The sequence below is a fragment of the Montipora foliosa genome, chromosome 2 (assembly GCF_036669935.1).
Source record: "Montipora foliosa isolate CH-2021 chromosome 2, ASM3666993v2, whole genome shotgun sequence".
NCBI lineage: Eukaryota > Metazoa > Cnidaria > Anthozoa > Scleractinia > Acroporidae > Montipora > Montipora foliosa.
In genome coordinates this window covers 18,776,475-18,795,867 of record NC_090870.1, presented here as the reverse complement: position 1 = coordinate 18,795,867, position 19,393 = coordinate 18,776,475, and the positions used below count along the sequence as shown (strand labels likewise).

General features: G+C 39.6%; 1 protein-coding gene across 4 annotated transcripts; it reads left to right on the top strand.

Moving 5' to 3' along the window:
• The first annotated feature begins 4,752 nt into the window (after window positions 1–4,752).
• On the top strand, window positions 4,753–17,989 carry LOC137992607 (uncharacterized). 4 transcript variants are annotated; one of them, XM_068838040.1, is made up of 10 exons: window positions 4,753–5,421; window positions 9,064–9,203; window positions 9,755–10,061; window positions 10,882–10,953; window positions 11,049–11,102; window positions 11,435–11,740; window positions 12,422–12,760; window positions 13,472–13,635; window positions 14,315–14,399; window positions 15,080–17,989. In XM_068838040.1, the coding sequence occupies exons 1-10, from the start codon at window positions 5,283–5,285 to the stop codon at window positions 15,277–15,279; spliced, it is 1,806 nt and encodes a 601-aa protein (XP_068694141.1). In that variant the 5' UTR covers window positions 4,753–5,282; the 3' UTR covers window positions 15,280–17,989. The 4 variants fall into 4 exon arrangements, with proteins under 4 accessions (XP_068694141.1, XP_068694140.1, XP_068694142.1 ...); XM_068838039.1 differs by having other exon boundaries at window positions 4,756–5,421; window positions 9,031–9,203; XM_068838041.1 differs by lacking the exon at window positions 4,753–5,421 and adding an exon at window positions 8,655–8,706 and having other exon boundaries at window positions 9,031–9,203.
• Window positions 17,990–19,393: the final 1,404 nt, after the last annotated feature.

Here is a 19,393-nt window from a genome sequence, read left to right as displayed (position 1 = left end):
TATGGCTATCCATCGTTTGAACAGCTGGGGCCAGAAAGATAAGAGCGTCGGCTTTTAGACAATGCAATTGAGATTAAGTGTAGTATTTGCGGAAATTTTACTTTGCTTCAGTGCTGTAGTGACTTCCTTACGTCCTCACTTCCTGGAACGATCGCCCCGCATGTTTGTTAAAGCAACTGGATAACATCGCTGATAGTATTTCCTTGGTCCCTTTCCTGATAAATGTTCAATCGTTGATACGATGATTTTTAAAGTCTCGACCGTTCCATGCCTGCTGGCCTTGTGTTTGCACTTCAATTTCCACCCGATAACATTTTGAGAAATGCGAATCACAAAAACATTACTAGCATTTGCGTGCATCCTTGAAGCGTGACGAATTTTACGTAAAGTTTTACTTTTAAAACGTTAACGGTTTGTCAGGTCGTGTGACACTTTTAACCAATGAAACGTTGGCAGTGAAAATTGACCACGTTTTTAACGGTATACCAGCACTCGGTTTTGTTCACGTGCTCTTCCAGTTTTCAGGTTTTCCGTGAGACCGGAGTTATAAACATCCATCTCCCGTGAGTTTCCAAAGACACGAAATATGGAATTTGATATACTTTACCAAGAGGAGATACGTGATTCAGCAACTACTAAAAAAAAAATACGTGAAACCGAAGTGAAACTTGAAAGAGCGGGAAGGAAGTATTTCTACGTCTAGGGCATTCTGCGTACACACGCTCTTCCGTGTTTCAAGGAGCATTTAAAATCTTGATTTCAAGCGACTCCTGGGCGGTAATTTACTTCATTCCAAACTTATTCCTGATTTGACGTCACAATCTACTTTGCATGCATGTTTACAAAGAGTTAATGCAATGTAAACTGATCAGCTTGTGACGTCAAATCATAAATAGACCCACTCCCCTTCTGACTGGGTCGTGAACAGTAGATGCTTGGTTTTTCGCAAGTTTTAAAGCCTATAAAAAGGCAGCATTTGTTAGAAAAATGCGTTTCGAACAGGTGCAAAGATTCATTTTAGCGAAAAAAATATTTTGGGGTTACAGGCACTTTAAGTCAAAGCACCCATTTTAAAACGGTTGGCTTTAGGGATAACAAAGCTTCTTGTCAGAGATTTGAAACGAAGCCCGTGGCTGAAAAGCAGAAATGACGTAGAAAGGAGAACCTGGCAAACCTCTTCCCGTATATTCTTTAACTGAGAGAGGGTGATTGCGCTTTCGTAATTCCTCGATTCGAAATTTTCTCTTCTCTTCGCTCTTTAGTGAAAACATCTGTCATGGTAGTCATGCTACATCGAAGTATAGCTGGTGGAGGTTCTAAAACCCGTAAGAACGGAGTGAGTCTTCATGATGGCCTGACGATCTATGCCAGAATGTGGACAAATGTCAAAAAAACACGGCTGACTTTCATTATCATACGAATTCAAGTAGACTTTGTAGTGCTCATTTCACTGAAAATTGCTAAGATTGATATCGCTGAGTCTTTAAGTTTGAAGATGAAAAATTCAATTAAAGCCAATGCCTTTCCAACAATCTTTAAAATTGGTCTTCCTCAAACTAAAACTCAACAAGAGACGGTGACGACGACACCGGTAATAAGTTATTGTTTAAAGTTGCAGATAGCGATCCTGCACTTAAACGAGAACAGCAATCGAGAAAACGCCGCACTTAACAATGGTTCTGAAAGAGTCAACAAAGGAGAGCACTCGGTCAAAAAGGCTTTAGTCAAATGCACCTGCAGTAAGTATATTTGCTCCCCGTTCATTGTCGCCAGACTATAATTGCCCTGACTAGCCTAGTGCAGTCAGCACAATAAAATCACGATTTTAAAAAAGTGATACCTTTCTCGCCGTTTGACTGATTTAATTCGCTCTCTGCGCGGAACATTTCGTATGACACACTTTGTAAACCAGGGCAAATACACATTAGACGTTATCATTTTATTTATTACATTTTGGAATTAACCAACGCATGTAACGAGGTAACAACTTTACAATGATGATGAATGTTTGAATGCAAGATAACTGTGAATACTCTAAATTCAACATAGCATCTTTAAGGGTTATGTTGATAAAAAACAAAGCAAAGCGAAATCCTTCAAAAGAAAAGTTCTCTTCAATGCCTGGGGGATGGAAGTGTGCTCGAATACAGCAAACCGCACAAGATCGAAGGACAAGTCTAACCTAACCTCTCGTCCCAAAATACCCCAGCACCACCTTGCCGGATGCCTATAAGCTATGTGACAGTTTCGCTTATTTTCTGGGCCATCATAGGAGTTATGGTACTGCTGTTTGTACTGGTACCAAGCTGTCTGCAGTACCCAGCAGTTCAAGCAGACAGCATTGAAACCCGGTGGGTTCTTCTTGTTCGACCGCTTCGTTGTTTTTGGCAACAATACACGGTTACTTTCGGGTAACAGATGCACTCTTCGACACGTACTGACTTGACTTGACGACTTCGACTGTTAATCGGTCTCAATCGGTTTATGTTTGTTCCGATGGCGCACATCTTCAAACATACATTTAAAACTGAGATAAATACATCTTTTCCGTTACAAGAAAGCTTTATTTCTGGTTTTAGTCCACCGACACAATCAACAATAACTCCGTACGTCCTCGGTTTGGAATACAACATTCGCTACAAATTGCAAATTGATCGCTCGCAAGTGTATTTGTAGTCGCTCGTATTGTCCTATTTCAGAATCATTGACTGAGAATGGTTCGTAACCGAGCTTCCATCACTGTCGTACGGCTCAAATATTAAGTAAGGCTGTGCTCCTTCACAATCGGTAAATGAAGGTCTATCGGCACCTTTGTCACTACTATCATCGGAACAAGAACACAAGATAACACAATTTTCGCGATCGAATCCTCAGTTTTACAGTGAAGTGAACAACACACTCGAGAAAGGTTCTTCTTCACATCATCAATCACATGTTTTCAGAAATGTCGTTTTCACTTCCAGTGCTCCAGCAGGGTATATTTTCGTCGTTTCTCGGCGATTTTAAGACTTTTCTAGTTTTTGTTTTCATGTATTTTATCTTTTTTCCGTAATTATGATGTTAAAACTACCTTTTGAGCAAACGTTGCTATGAGGTGTAGAGTATCCCTTTAATTAGAGCCTTAGTGTAGACTTGCTGGAGTCACTTTCATTGAACAACAAAATGAGAGTGGGTTTACAAGAGGCCAAACGTTCCACTTCCCACACTATTTGATTATTCATTATTTGTTTGTTTTAAGTCTTCCGTCAAATTTCTTAGAAATACAGGATATAATTCCAAAGAAAGCACCATCACCTTGTCTCTTATTGTAGGCGGACATCTCTACCATGTTCATACTGACACCCCGAAATGATCGAAATATAGTAAGCTCCGTCCATTTTCCCGGCTACAAATTCTATATTCTTACATATACTTCTGAATACTTCCACGAATACTTCTTTGTCTCCTGAGGGTGTACGCTTCACCACTTTAAGGGCTGGCTTTAATCGTTCGTCAGGAAATAAGTTTAAAATCAACGTGCCACATCGGAGTGCGGGCACTGCATGAAGGAGGGAATCATTGTCGCGTCTGTAGCTACATTAGGGACTTTAAGATCTGCGACGCGACGGTAACGAAAACGTCATTCAAAATTGCAAGTTCAGGTTTATTAATCTTTTTCGTCGTTATGTCGGCTTGTCTAACTTCTAAAAACTAGTGTAACTCCCCAGGAACTGAATTAGGGGGTGCGGTATTGAATCTACGACAGAAAACTCAAATTCGCTGCCTTTTGTTCACGTTCTCCGTAAAACTTGAGAATTGGTCATTTCACGTCGTAGATTTGCCAAAAACGTGAAAGAAATGTACAAAAATGAAAAATGCACGTGCACAGCGTGCAAAACTATTGTTTTGTCATTAAATGCAAAATTTGTGACGTTTTCGTTGCCGTCGCGTCATAGATCTTAAAACACAGGTCACATTCCACAGGTCATTGTTTTACCTTTTTGAAAGTAACCTTAGGCCTAGGGTTAGCCAAATCATTAAAGTGAGGGTTTTGGTTACTTTCCAAAACGTAAAACAATGACCTGCAACGAGAGTGACCTGTGGATTGTAACCTGTGTTTCAGACAGCAAGCAGCAAGAATTAGTTATGATATTTCTTTGTCTTTCAGAATTTTTCAAACGTTTTCTTTCGGTGCCTTCGCAGATATTTGTGCGAGAAACTCTGAGATGAACTTGCCATGTCATTTTATTTTAATACCTCCAAACGTGCCAATTGCACAACCAGCCACGATTGAAGAAGTATGAAAAGAAAGGACAAGATAAATTGGACTGAACTTTCAAACGGCACGATGTATACATAGAGGTATTTTTTTGGTCTGATTTTCAAGTGTAGTATCAATTTTCGTTAAGATGATCCCAGAAACCATCAGTTTGCGAAATGCACGTCTGTACGAATGCGGTCGAAGACGCGTGATTTGAGTCACTGGCGTGAATCACGTTCAGTTTATCCGGGACATTGACAGGCGTCATATATAAAATTAGCTCTTCTTATTTTGTCTCCACTCCCCCAACGAAATTGTTCATTTTATTGTGACTTGTTCATTTTATTGCATTTTGTCACTAGCGTGCTAAGAATATCCATTAATTGTATACTAATTTTACTCATTTAATTATTGTTTAATTTAACTCTCCGGAACAAAAGCCAAAACATCTGTAAAGCCGCCTTCTGCTGCACGGAAACCATAAATGGGTTTTTTGCGTCACGTCGAATTTGCTCATCAGTTGCTATGGTTTGCAAACGTAGCTCCATCTCCGGGGATATTTGGTGAAACGAACAGTATATTGCAACACATCATTGCTTCGTTACTTTAATTCACTTACTCTCCGTTGGGAAACAAGTTCTGTTAATGTTGTGGAATCGCATGCAAATTTCCTTGCTTTTGACCGGAAGTTTTACGGTTGGATGACCACGTTGCGATAATTGAGAGCAAGATACATACATACAAACATACATACATACGGAATTTCACGGAATTTATCACACGTATTACCTGTGCGACGATCAACATCTTCTGAGAAAACGAGTCTCAAAGCGTACTGACTTGTAATCAAGTGTGACACAAGTTTGCAAAAGGGAAAAAAGCTTTGTCAAGGATCTCTGATAATACACAACTTCAGTGAGTAAAGGAGACGAGGTGGCAGTTTGTTGGTAACTGGATCTGGAGATAATATTTTTTGCACCATTCCATTCTTATTTCGGAACAACTGAATTCAACATTTATTTAACTGCATCTTTGCTGAATAATGAGCAGTGTGGAATTGTCTGGTCCTTATGAAAATGAAATGCTAAATATTAACGGCAACCCCATAACTTTGGATGACATACTGGAGGACACAAGTTTCTACGTCAACTCGAGCTTGTTTCCGATGCCGAAAGATCCAGGTACGTGAGTCGACTTAGACAATAAATTACTGCAAGGTAGTGGTTACTAAATTAAAACTTGACTGTTTTCATTGTGATGGCAAATGATTGTGTGCAAATAACAATGAAAACAGCGTGGCACAATTTGTTTAACCAATACACTACTATTTTCGGCGTAGGTGTTCATCAATTTCTTGCAAACTCTTGACTCAAGTTTTTTACATTCTCTGGGCTTGCGCCAGAGTTTCGGAAACTTTCCGCGGTAAGATGGTAATTATCTTTCGTGTCATCAGCCTTAACACTTTATTGTGAAAAAGGGCAATCTGTCACTGTCCGCTGAGAGATTGCGCCATCGAATTTTAATGATTTCCTACAGATGTAGTAATAACTATATATCAAGTAATTTTCATGTCGACGTCTTTAACGCAAACTTTCCAAGTCAAGATTTGGGCTTTTATCGATGTAAAGCTTAACATTTTCTTGTGGGTAGCGAGTAGTGTCATGTCGTGTTGAAATGTTGCTAAGTATATTTATTATTTTATATTGAACTGGACTATGCCTAAAGCGATCGACTTGTAAACTCGCCGTGTGGAAACGGTTTGACAGAAATATCGCAATACATAACCGAAAAGTTGATCTTTTTCTTTGTATGATTAGTGTTGAATCATTCGGATTATTGTTTGCTGACTCACCGTTCTATAAATGACTTCGTGAAATCACGAGTCGCTTAACGTTTATTCGTCCAGTATTTGGATTTGCATTTTTTAAGAAGCCTTTTTCAGCATGTATGCCAACAGAAGAGCGGGCAGTATTGGCAATTTTCAACTAGAATATACCTTCCGAATTTTGGTACTTAGATTTCATTGTTCTTTGTCAGGAAGTCATGTTGATGAGCATTCTGTGATGATCTTCAGATCAAGTCACAGTCCGGTCTCAATGTCACGTGCAATAAAACTCATATCGCAATCACAAATTCAAACGGTATTTCATCAAGAAACTTCATTGGTTGACCATAACTAAATATGAACTGTATCAAAGTCATTTTTCACACCGGAAATTCAGTCTTTAGACTAAGCATATCACTAATGAGATTAAGATGGAATTTGCTTGCAGCTGCAAGGAGAAAAAAGTATGGGTTCACTGCCTATGCTATCGTGAAGGCGTACCATATTTTTGCAACATTTCTTTGAAGGTTTTCGAAATGTGTGTGGTGGGAAGTCAGTCTCTTGTCCTGAACTTTCAAGAATGTAAAAGGCTGGTCACACCAAAATGCAGATTGCAGACTTTGCAGACCAGGGGTAAAATATGGTGTTACCCTCACTATTATTGCGAGCTAACAGTAAACAGGCTAACCTGAATGTTATTTAGGTCTAATCAGGCTAACCGAACGTTATTTAGGCCTAATTCAGGCTAACTGAATTTTCATTTTACAGACGGTCTGCACAGTCTGCAGTCTGCGTTTTTCAGTGTCTGGTAAAAAGCGGACATAGTGGATACGACCAGTTTCGAAGAACATAAAAGACCTTATTCCAGTGTAGGACCAATGCAAGTAGTTCTTGGTCAACCTTCATTCGTGTTCTTTGATGTGAAATATATTGACCTCATATTTGTTCGTGTAGACTGCAATATGAAAACAAATCAGGTTTACATATTTTAAGTTACAGATAACGTGATGCAGGTGACCATTTCCTGCTGGATAAAAACTGCTAAACGATTAGTGGTTTCCAAAAATTCTCTATCAATAAAATTTCTTGAAATTGAAATTGTTATCTAATAAAGGTAGTGAGCCATTTGGTTATCAGTTTAGCTCCTTGATTTATGAACTATTTCACGTCACAAATACTGACGTCAAAGGGATAACCCTTGTCAGCTGTTATATTTGTCACAGGCCTCCTTCTTCAAGTGCCACTACAAGAACTTATATTCTGCAGTTAACCCCAAAATTCTGTTCAGTGGTCAAAAATTGTTGTCACAAAATGATTTTGCTTTGATTTATCTGTACTGAATATTCAAATTTCGGAATGATTTCTCATAGCTTTTTTTAGACAAAATGCCATGTCTAATCCTGCATTTTCTAACAGTACTTTAACTGAAAACGTTTGGAAAGAAAAATGATGTGGGACTGATATTATCAGGGATCATATTATCTGATCTTTACTGTGAAAAACCAAGCTTATAGCAACCTTGATTTGTTTACGATTGTTAAAGTCATGGTCCACTATGATGTACATTGTAATTGCTCATTTGTTTATTGCAAGTATTATTAGTGATCATGTGATCTTGGAAAGTTGATTGAAAAACTCTGTCTTGTAACCAAATCTGAAGGTCGCTTTTGCCACTGTTTGTTTACACTTAAATTATTCAACTGTTGGTCACTTTGTCTGTTTCAAGTTTGAGACGAAAACGTTTCCTTCATTTGAGCCGGCTACGTCGTACGACCTCTTGTTACGCAATTTAGGATCGGCGACAATCTAGTCGGATGTGATTCGACATAGATGAACCCAATCCTGGTCATGTTATTGATTTATAGATTGATCAGTGGTATCAGTTTTAGTGCTGATTACAAGTTAAGCGGAGTTTTAAAGACACTATCCCTTTCTTAAATTCTTTACCTTTTATAGGGATGTGAAGACAGTCAATACAACAAATAAAGCACATCACAGCGGGATCATTTTTTTTTCATGAGAGGGTTTTGGAGTACCTGCACTTTAAAACGCACAATTCTATTATTAAATTTAATTAGTACTTCTTACTGAAAATGGCAGGATGGGTTACAGTGAACTTTATTTTAGTGTCAAGTGAATTTAGTGCTTTGGCACCAAATGGGGACGACTTACCGAAATCAAATCAAACAACTTAGAGCGAGTTTCAAGTGAGAGTCGTAAAACCAAAACCAAATTACATGTAATTACTGTGGCCAATCAGAAAGGACGGAGACAATCAGTAAACCCAATTAAAACTCGAATTAATTGCACATAGCAGACGTAAAGCGCGGGAAAATGTGCACGCACGAGCCACGATTGGTTTTGGTTTCACTTGTGATTGGTTGAATAAGTGGCGCGAGAATTTTGAACCAATCAGGAGCGAAGCAATGTAAAACCAAAGTAATTCGCTAATTACTTTCGACACTCAATTGAAAACCGCTCTATATCAAATCATAGGTTTGGTTTTGGAGGAGAAGAGAAACCGGAATACCGGAAGAAAAACCTCTTGGAACAGAGTAGAGAACCACGTATGGCGCCAAGTTTATGAATCGAACCCAGGCGACAATGGTTCCTTGTTCCCTGCCACTATCCTTTTACTCAAGTAAACATTAGAGATTAAGTCACTGTTTAATGTTGACAACCCAAAAACTGACCGAAAAATAATGTATTTACTATTTGACTCTTTTCCAATGCAGTTCCAGAAAAGGGGATGACATAACGACCTTGGAAGCCATTCGAAATGCAAACGAAAGTTTGCTATTGTCCCGATCTCAAATACAGGCTATCTTACTCTCAAAGTTTCCTTGTTGCCTTTCATCAATGACGTGCAGTTTTGTAGCGTCGATGTTGTGATGTTGCTTGCCAATGTTTTGAAATTGTCCGAAGTTGGTAAGTTTATTAATTTCCTTTCCTTTTTCATTGCTAGCGTTTCCTATTCTGGATCTCCCTTACCCTGCAGAGGACACCAAGGCAAATGTGACTGTTTTGGATTTAAAAGATGTCTATGAGAAAGGACAAAGTCGACGAAAAGCTAACTCGGAACAGCGATTGTTGAATGCAGATGTTCATCTTACGGCATCTGCACAAAAGCAAATCCAGGTCAGTGTTAACCCTTACGCTCATGTAATTCAACTGAAAGAAAACAGATGGGAGTTGAAAGTTTCTCCGCCGCGCAAAATTACGCACGAAGGCTCCGATTCGAAACTTTGATCTATAGCTACTTGTAGATGTGCTCTCGATGGTTTATACAAATCCCTTGTTTTCAGCACATCTGAATTTTTAATAGAAAGTCACTTCGTCCACATTTCTAATCACAGCTAGCTTTGATTGCAGTCCTTAGACCACACTAAGATATAGGAAGCGGGGAAGACATGGAAAGCAAACATTTTATGCGTGGTTATAGTCAACAGAACCCTAGTCCCAATGCTTCGGCGCAAAATTTCAACATTTCAAATTTCATTGTCGCTAATTGGTCCCCACAAGTACCCCCTGGGTCCAGTATGAAATGCCCAAAACTCCAAGGATGATGATCGTGAGAACGAAACCCGGCACTGCCTCATCAAGGCGCTAGTTTCTAAGCAGCAATGAACTTTTCTTTTTTCTTGTCTTTGCAATTTTTTTGGTACCTAAAGGAAAACTTTTATCCGCAGGGTATCTGCGCTTATGTGGAAAGATGCCCAGAGGCCGCCAGAATTCTCCAGGACTTGAACGGTCGTGTTCCTTTAGATGTAGTGTACATCAAAAAAGACCCATTCGAGCCTCACTTTTCAGTCAACCTGGATTCAGTTTACATGTCTCACAAAGGAATCAAAGTGTACGAACTTTCTCGCGTTAAAGGCGAAGAGAGGAACATTTTCCGTTTAATCGTTGTTCTTCATTTCCCGGATGGAACCACGAAAGAATTTACGAGCAAGCAATTTCAGGTGCAGAGCAAAAAGAACCCAAAGACAGGCCTAGGTTTGTGATGCAATAGCCATGCTACCAGCAATGCCATGAAAGGCTTATGTTCTTTTCTGCTGGAATCAAATTACACGCATTTTTACTTATAACCTTAAATTTCACTCGAAATGAATAATCAGTCGGCAAACTTAGAACCTGCCGTCCGGTCAGATTATTCAGTTCTTAGTTGCTTTTCAGTTGTCTAATTTCCCTTTTTAGAGTTTTGTCCTATTACCTAAGCACTTATAAAACTCCACATTCGCTTGACACACATTACGTTACAGACAACTTGTACTTCAGAAATTCCTTTGTCCCTTTTGATCGAAACGTGACTGAAACTTAGTGCCCTTTGAAACGCGCATTAATAATATTTACTTGTTCGCGTTGGCGTAGTTCCAGATTCATCCTTAATCAATGAACGAAGTTAAGAGCTCAATTAAACGTGATTTGAGTGCTATTGTCAAGGACCCAAGAATGTTCCTGTGCATACCACAAATGAAGGATAGACCGGTCAAACCTGTTGTACTTGACAGGTAGACTTGAAAGTATTTGGACATTATGCGTGGCACGTGCGGGGACTGCCGTATTGCTTAAACCAGAAATTTTACGTGCCCTCTCAGAAAAATAATGTCTCTTGTGGAGACATATAATACGTCTCGACAAACTGTTCACTTTAGTACGTCTTCGAAGGCGCACTAAACTGGATAGTCCATTCAGACGAATTATGCGTCTTGTGCAGTCTTTATACTAGACAAATGTAAGAGACGCAGAAAAACGCAGAAAAACTGTTTGCCAAAGTTCGGGCATTAGCTAATACTTCTGTTTCTTGTCTTCTCAGAGGAAGATTGTGGTAGTGATCATGGCTACTGTGGCACGCCAAGTCCACAACACAAACGAAAAAGACCGAAAAGTAAGTTCTAGACTTTCATCCACAATATAGCGATTCAAACATTTCCTGGACCAATCTTTTGCGGTCTTTTAACTATCACGTTTTGTTATTTTAAGTTGAGGGGTCAAGTCCATTGGGTAGCCTCAGCAGTGACCTCAATTGCGACAATAGTAAGTACTTTTGTATTTTTCCTCCTTGCGTAAATGCTCGGACTGGAGGAAGGTGAAATAATCCATGAAAATGAACCAAAGGCTCACCGGCCTCGTCGCGGCTCTATGAAGATTATAGGATGCAAGACTGGCCAATAATGATGATGATGTTGAACTGATTTTCATGATTATTGATCTAAGATAATACACTTAATATTAGCATAGATTTTAACTACCATCACTTTAGCTCAAATCTCGTTTGCTTTGTGTTGCTATTTCTCTTCACAGATAGTATGATTCAAACGAAATTTGCGGTGTCAGCATATTAAAAAAAATTATGTTGATTTTATCAGGTATTAACGTCTCTGAAGTAATCACGGATCGTCTCGAAGCTAAGTCTGCCTTCGTTCATCAGCTGCAAGTTGACAAACCAATTGTGACACAGAGGGGAGACATTGCATATCACTTTCCACTGAACAAGTCAGCTCACGATGGCGCTCTTGAAGAGGGCGATGTCATCGGGTTTTTCGGAGAACCACACGAGAAAAGCCACATTGAGAAGTTAACGCATTTTAATGCCTCTAGAGCAAAAATGGCAGGTGTTATAAGTAGGTCAGCATATCTGGAGGCCAAGACACCTGCTGAAGATGAAGCTAAAGGTAAATTTGAAGATGTGACTGAAAAAATCTGTTTGTGCAAACCGATGCTTGACATTCAAATTTCGTGTTTCTTGGCTCGTGAAGACAATTAATTCTTCTTTATCGTGTCATGGCCTCATACATTCCTCTTCTGGTCCACACAATCGCTAATGGCTTAGGCAGCGTTTACACGAACGTGGTTTCATTTGTAACCGTATTGTTTTCGATGAGGTTACACCATCCGTTTACACGATACCGACGGAGACAGTTACCGAAACCGTGTGGATTTGCAACCCCCTCCAAAAGTGGAGCGTTTCCAAAACGATGCGGTTTCATCTGTCGTGTAAACAGCGAAACCGCCTCTATTTGAATACGTTTACTATTTTGGCGGGAAATTTGCATTGTTCAATTCAAAATGGTGAATTTAGCACGTAGTGCAGAGTTCGCTTATACCATCACGACTTGGATTTTCTGGCGAAAACAGCTACATGTAAACACTTTCAAACCGCATCGCGTTTGACCCGGTGTCGAAGTCATGAAACCGTGTCGATGTGAATAAGTTGGTGTAATCCACTCGTCCATTTGCCAGCGTTACACTTAATCCAGTCATACTTGTTAGATAATTACCAACAGAGAACCTAACACAACTCCTCTAACTGATATAGTTTCGGCGTCTCAGTGTTTTCGCATTCCTATTTTCAGCTTCAAGCGATGTAGTATGCGTGATTGGCATGGTCAATGTTAAAGTTCTTGGTCCAGTTAAAAGCGGAGAACGAATATACGCTTCTTTAGAACACCCAGGAATTGCCATTCCTCAGAGCCGAGTGTGCGATGCTTTGTCCAGCGACGTGTTTCTGCTCGGTCAAACGCTTACAGGCAACGAGACAGAACCCACTGAAGTCAAACTGGTGCAGTCTTTTGTCTCGGTCATGTTGAGTATTTCCTCAAGTCATGTGAGTCGTGCTGTTGGGGATCTGCGGGAGCACATGAAAGAGGACTTAAAAACCGAAGTGAAACAGATTAAGAGAAAATGCGTCAGAGGTAACTGCGTTGTTGTCTTTTGACGATATGTGACTATGATTCCAATTGTTGAACATTTTCCAGACGAACAAAACGCGGCAAAGCCTTTTAAAATGGCCGGTTTTATACTAGAGACGCATAATCCGTCCAGACGAATTATGCGTCTCTCATGTTATCCGTCTAGTGTAAAGACGGGACGAACTATATGAGACGCATAATTCGTCTTGGACGAACTTGGGGAAACATTTTTTCTGCGTCTGTTAAATTCGTCTAGTATAAAGACGGGCACTAGACGCATAATGCGTCTGGACGAACTTTCCAGTTTAGTGCGTCTTCGAAGACGCACTAAAATAGATTCTTCGTCCAGACGCATAATGCGTCTTGTGGCCGTCTTTATACTAGACGAATTTAACAGACGCAGAAAAAATGTTTGCCCAAGTTCGTCTCAGACGAATTATGCGTCTCTAGTATAAAAACGGCCAATATTATTGGCCTTATAAACGGACAAAACCTTAGGAGCGCTAGTTTGATGCGTACTTTAATGAGACATCTTCAAATCGACATGTTAGATCACAAGAAACGTAACTTATGAAATAATTGTGAAAATTCCAGACTTTAAAATTATATACATTTCAGCCAGGAATGTTGGGGGTTTCCTTCGTTAAAAACCTTTCTCCTTTTATTCAACAACAAGACCAAATTTTCCTCACAAAAACGCATTTTTCTTTTTAGGAGCCGGTCGGTGGTTACTTGCTGGCCTCATCTTCGCTGTATTGTTAGCAGTCTTGTTGTATCAACTATTTGCCCCCGGATCTGAGCTACGTTATTATAGATGTAGACAAGGTAGCATTGAAGGAAGTGAAATGTGGTTTACCTTTACAACGAGTGATAAGCAGGTTAGTATTGCTTCTTGGTTTTTCTTCAGGAACAGCACAGATTTTCTAAAGTTATATGAAAGTAACTAAATGAGACTGAAAATTTGCTGTCTTGTTAGTTAACCTCAGTTGAAAGATTGTCGTCCTGTTACAAATGATGACGGGTGTTGAAGTTGGACTTTGTATTGTTATAGGTTTTAGGATAATTTTAAACTTGTTTTGTATCGTTTTGTTAATTTTGATTTTATTTCATCTTGTTTTATGTGCTTCTCTCAATGTCAGGACTACAAAGTGATTAAATTAGTTACGTAAAATTCTGCGCTTGCTCTCGTAGTAGGCAATTTGCACGATAGCGTCTTTGACTACAACTACCAGAATTCAGATTGTTTTTCTTTTTTTATTTGAATTTTTTGTTCCTAGTGGGGCAAAAAAGCAACCAATAGTTTTAATTAGCATGAGACAAGCAAAACCTGAAGGATTCTGCTACTTGGAGTCAAATGGCGTCATCATGCAAATCCTATTGTGTATAGATCATTTGATCGTGGAAGAATTTACCAAACCATCTCTGTCCATCAGGCTTTCTAGAAAGTGTCCCCAATGAATCAATAATTAAAATGGAAGAGTTTTTTTTAATATTCGAAAGCTATTGGAGAAAGAAAACGAACTCATTACTTATTTATTTATTTTTTTTGCTAATCAGATTCCTCGCGTTCATGGCATAGAGTTTACTTTCCACAAACTTAAGAAGAAAATGGACCTGAAGTTGGGCAAAATAAATTACACAGGTGACTCAACGAACTTACAGACAACTATGTTAATTTGGTTAACAGTTCTTCGACTCCCTGGCTATCATGAACACCTGTGATAGAATTTCAAGTTTCTTTGGTATCGGCTTGGTGCAGTAACACTAGCACTAAAAGCTGGTACGGCACTCTTAAATCTTAGTATAAGGCTTATTGGGCACTGCTGCCACAAATTACAAGGGTGCCGTGCCTCGGTTTTAGAGTGCTAAGCCAAGAAAATTGTCGCTGTCCCAAAAGCTGTCCCACGGGCACCTCCTCTGTTAATCACAATCCTTTTCCGTGATTCCAACTAATTTTCGTCCGCTTAAAATTGTTCTGAAAAGGCTACCCGATATCGCCTACACCACCACAATATTCGCTCCATTTGAATAATAAAAGAGCCCGCCTACCTTGTGATATATGAAACACTACCCTTACGGCAGTCTAAAATTTGCGTTTTACCAAAATGGAAGAAATTTGTTTGGTATTAGCTCGGTCATTTCAAGCATGTTAGCTACAGATATCAAGTAACGTTTTCAATAGAGAAGACAAATTAGAATAAAATCATTTTCACGCTTTTGTGACAAGCCATTTCCCGTTACCGCGATGCTCAATCGCTATTATCGATTACAACTGTCACTTGAGTACTATTTCTTTTAATTGGTGTATTTCTTGAAATTCAGATGCGCATTACTACCTCAATCTTGATCGATGTGCTTATGGCGGAATACGACCGGTGGGTTCGCCTTTGGATGGTAAAGAAATGGTTCGTGGAGCTGAAATTGTGGCTGTCAATCATAACTGTTCAATTGTTTATTATCATTCGGAGGAATGGACTCCATACAGTAGTGGTCGAGACATCATTTGCACAGCGCATCCCTGACAAAGAGCCTATAATTTTGTTTTGCACTGTCTCACAGACAAGGAGTTTATCCTTCCACGGGAAATTCATTGCCGATGGCAAGTTTGCCTTCTTTGCGGAACACAAGGAACCAGTCATTACGTTGATGTCCAGATTAGGACACCTGCTTGGTGTAAATATACTTACTGATAAACACTTGCGTTCAAAATCCTCCGCTCAGAACCTGATTTGAAGAACATCGTTTTTCTATTACTATTTACCATTTTGTTCAGAATTATAAATCTATGAGCCTATCTTAAACACCATTTGGAAGAGTAATTGGCTGTTGTTGTTTTGACAGTGTGGACGCCACCCGTCACTTTTCCAAAATATAAATTAGATTAGGCGTGCTACTTCAAAAAGTCTATATGCCTCTCGTCAATATATTTTCATGCACAAGGACCTGGTAACGAAGACTTCAAAAAGGGAATAGGAATGTTAAAAACCTTTTTCTTCGTAAGAAAGTACTTTTAAATACTCCATCGTTCAGTATGCCCAGATAGTTGAATAACGTTGTAATCTGTATTTTTAAATGATTCGAAAGGAATTGACGCGTCTTGTTTAAATCGCGGTCTCTGGGTCTTTTAGCGTTGACAAACCTTCGACGAAGGTGCCGAGGATTTTTACTCAAAAGAGCAAACAATTTATCACTATACTGGAATATATTGAATGGGGTGTTAATATCACATGATTCAGCAGAAGACAGTCAACTTCACTGAATATCTTGCATTTGGCTGTGACATCCCAAAATATATTTTATATGTTTGTAAGATATCTTGTTGAAAATTGTTAATGACCTTAAGTAAGCACCATTTTTATTAATTATTCATTCTTAATCTTGATGATATGATTTCGTACACATTCCATACGAAACTAGGGACCTCAGAATATAACGACTCTATCATCAAGTCTTTCGTTATTATTCAGTCTCGTTCACGTCCTACAATATGGGCGAAGAATCCTAAAAATAAATTGATACGAGCGGTTTTGGAATGAAAATAGAGAATGAAAGATTATCTGTTTTATGCTCACGTTGTCGTCAAAATCTCAAATTTAGGGACCTTAAGATCTACGACGACGACGTCGACGTTACCTCAAAATAGAACTTTGCTCTAGTAAAAGTCTTTCGCGATTATTCCATCTCGTTCACCTTGTACATTGTGGGAGACGTATGCTAAAAATAAATTGGTACGGGCGGTTTCAGACTGAAAATAGAGAATGAAAGATTTTCTGTTGCATGCTCACGTTGTCGTCAAAACCTAAGATTTGGTGATTTCTCGTCGTCGTCACACAGAGAACCGCAAAAAAATGAGGTAAAATCCGTGCCGCACGTGCAGCACGATTATTTATGCTCTTTTAACCAATGATATCATTGTTTTGTGAAGTTTTCGTTGACGTCCCGTCGTAGATCTCTATTGGTGATTTTACGTCGTTATTGTTTTGTGGCGTTGTCGTAGTCGTAGCTGTCGTCATTTCTTAATAGGGATCTTTGGATTCTAGGACGAGGACGAGAACGAGTACGAGTTTTGACTGGCAGTTTTTAGCGAGAATACTTAGAAAATTTATAACCCGTACGATTAATCTTACTCTTTGTTAGCAGAATAGGTTGCTCAGTTATTCTTATTGCTGTTACCTGGGCCTTTTTGCAGATCGAAAAATGCCAAAACTGCTACCCTGTTGTTGACTTGTTTTGACACGACGACATTTTTGCAAAACCTCGTACTAAACTGAAGACGGTAACACGTTTTCCCCGCCAAAATGACGCTAGTTTGCGCGCGCTCACTGTTGCTCTATGAGAAAGTCGCGTACTCGTAGTCGTTCTCGTCCTAGAATCTAAAGCTCACTAATAAAGCAATAGAGGACGTTTTCCGTGTTCCATAGCCTCATCTAAACACGAGGGGGAGTTGGGAGAATTTGAGACAGTTATGCAAACCCGAGACGCAATCGAGGGTTTGCATAACTGTCGAGAATTCTTCCAACTTCCCCGAGTGTTTAGATGAGGCTATGGAAACACGGAAAAAATTTCCCTATTACTTTTATAAAATATTTCTTGAAGATAATTCGACAAATGAAGGAAACAAATGAAGGAAAATTCTTGATTGAAACAGATATTCTTGATACACGCTCAGATTTCCTACCAGCCAATCAAACCGCACGTCTGACGGCATGTAACCAATCAAAATTCGTGTGATATCACAGCCGTGTTTCTCTCATCTAAACACAGCTATTGACCAATGAGAGTGCGCGTACTATCCTAATTATTTTATAAAACTCTTTACTACTTAATGCAATCAGACGGTTTACTTTAGTAGCAGATATATATACCAGAGTCGTTACTTGTTTACTAAACGATACAGTCAAGGGAAAGTGCTCATGAAAGTCGGCAACCAAAACACAGCACTTTCGTTTGGCCCACTCGGTTGCCAAGCATTGTTTTTGAGTAAGACCTGCTTTGTCAGCTGGAGCTGTAGAGATTCTGACTTTAATGGTGCAGAGTTCCCTTATACGCGATGCACGCCAGAAGATATAAACTCTCGTGCAAAAACATACCCGATGTAGAATACTATAATGAAGGGCAAGAAGGCTGGTCCTTTGAACACACGTAGGACCATTGAACATACAGAACAAGATTTCATGATTGCTATTGTGAAAAGTAGAAATAAAATTCAGAATAAATCCTTACAAAAGGAAAGTTTTGTAATTCTTTGTATGCTATGAGGATAGAGGGTGCCGTTTTGTAAGATTAACTTTATGCAACTTTTGGCTCTCCGTGCTGCCTTTGTGAAGAGAGAGGACACAGACATCATGTTTTGGTTGGGAAGGTTTCGGTAAGTTGAAATGGCTTGCACTGGGTTAAATATTTTCCGATGTCCTTAATTGCCACCAATGCTGTGCTGTGCTGTGTGTGTGTGTGTGTGTGCTCTGCCCGCAGGCAGGTCCTTCCTTATAGTTTTCGCTCCATAGCTTGTCTCTTTTGACTGATTCATATGAGCTGTCACTCCTTATTCTGTCCAGCGCTCCCAGGAGGCCTCCCTCCCCCCCCCTCCCCTCAATCACAAGGGGGAGAAGATGACCACCATGACGTAGTGTATGTCCCAGCCAGGCTCTCTGTCTCCTATGAATGATATTTACAATTGATCTTTCCTCACCGACACGTCGAATTACCTCATCATTACTCACTTTGTCAGACCAAGAGATGTTCCGGACTTTTCTCCAAAGCCACATCTCGCAGCTCTCCGACTTCCGTATATCTTCTTTTCTTCAAGGAGTACGACTCGGCTCCATACAACAGTGTGCTCCAGATGGCAGTTTTAATAATCCTCTTCTTAAGGTCGCAGCTGAATACTTTTGTCCGCAGTTCTTTCCTATTAGAGAAAACATTCTTTGTCCGAGCGATTCTCGATCTGATATCGTTCTTGCAGTACCCGCCCTGTGTAATCAGGCTCCCAAGATAATTGAAATGTGTCACTTGGGTTGATTGTTCACCTTCGAGGAAGATCGCAAAATCGTCGTCAGGCCTGATTTTCATCACCTTTGTCGTCTTTAAGTTGATCTTCATACCATATTCTACTGTGGTTTCCTGCATTTTATCCATCATGTGCTGAAGACCTTTAACACTGGCTATGAAAATAGGGCCAATATGAGGGATTACCTATCTTACCTTCATACTCTCTTGGGTAGACATTAGTCTTATCCTCTATTCTGCTAGTCAGCACGCGGAGAACAACTTTAGAGGAATGCGCTATTATAATAATTATAATTATGGTTCTGTGCTCTTCACATCTTGTGGTTTGTGGTTTCTTCCCAATAGATATAAGCACCACCAATTCTAGCCAGTCTTCCGGCCATACTACAGTCTTGTATATAGGACAGCAAAGCTCTACAAATGCGTCAATTCAAACTGTGCCGATTGCTTTCCACATTTCAGCCGGAATTCCATCTATTCCCTCCGACTTGCCGTCTGCTAGGTGGTTTATGGCCTTAACAATTTCTGTCGTAATAATGCTGTGGTAGAGGTTAAATTACATATATGACCTTGACGGCATTGTTGATGTATCGCAGGATTCCGAGACCAGACCACTAAGGAAGTGTCCAC

Bases quoted from the DNA above. Each gene is read 5' to 3' on its own strand.
- LOC137992607 (XM_068838039.1), top strand. From the start codon at position 5,283: ATGAGCAGTGTGGAATTGTCTGGTCCTTATGAAAATGAAATGCTAAAT. The intron at 9,204-9,754 runs GTCAGTGTTAAC...TTTTATCCGCAG, and splicing joins CTGCACAAAAGCAAATCCAG to GGTATCTGCGCTTATGTGGA. The intron at 11,741-12,421 runs GTAAATTTGAAG...TCCTATTTTCAG, and splicing joins TGCTGAAGATGAAGCTAAAG to CTTCAAGCGATGTAGTATGC.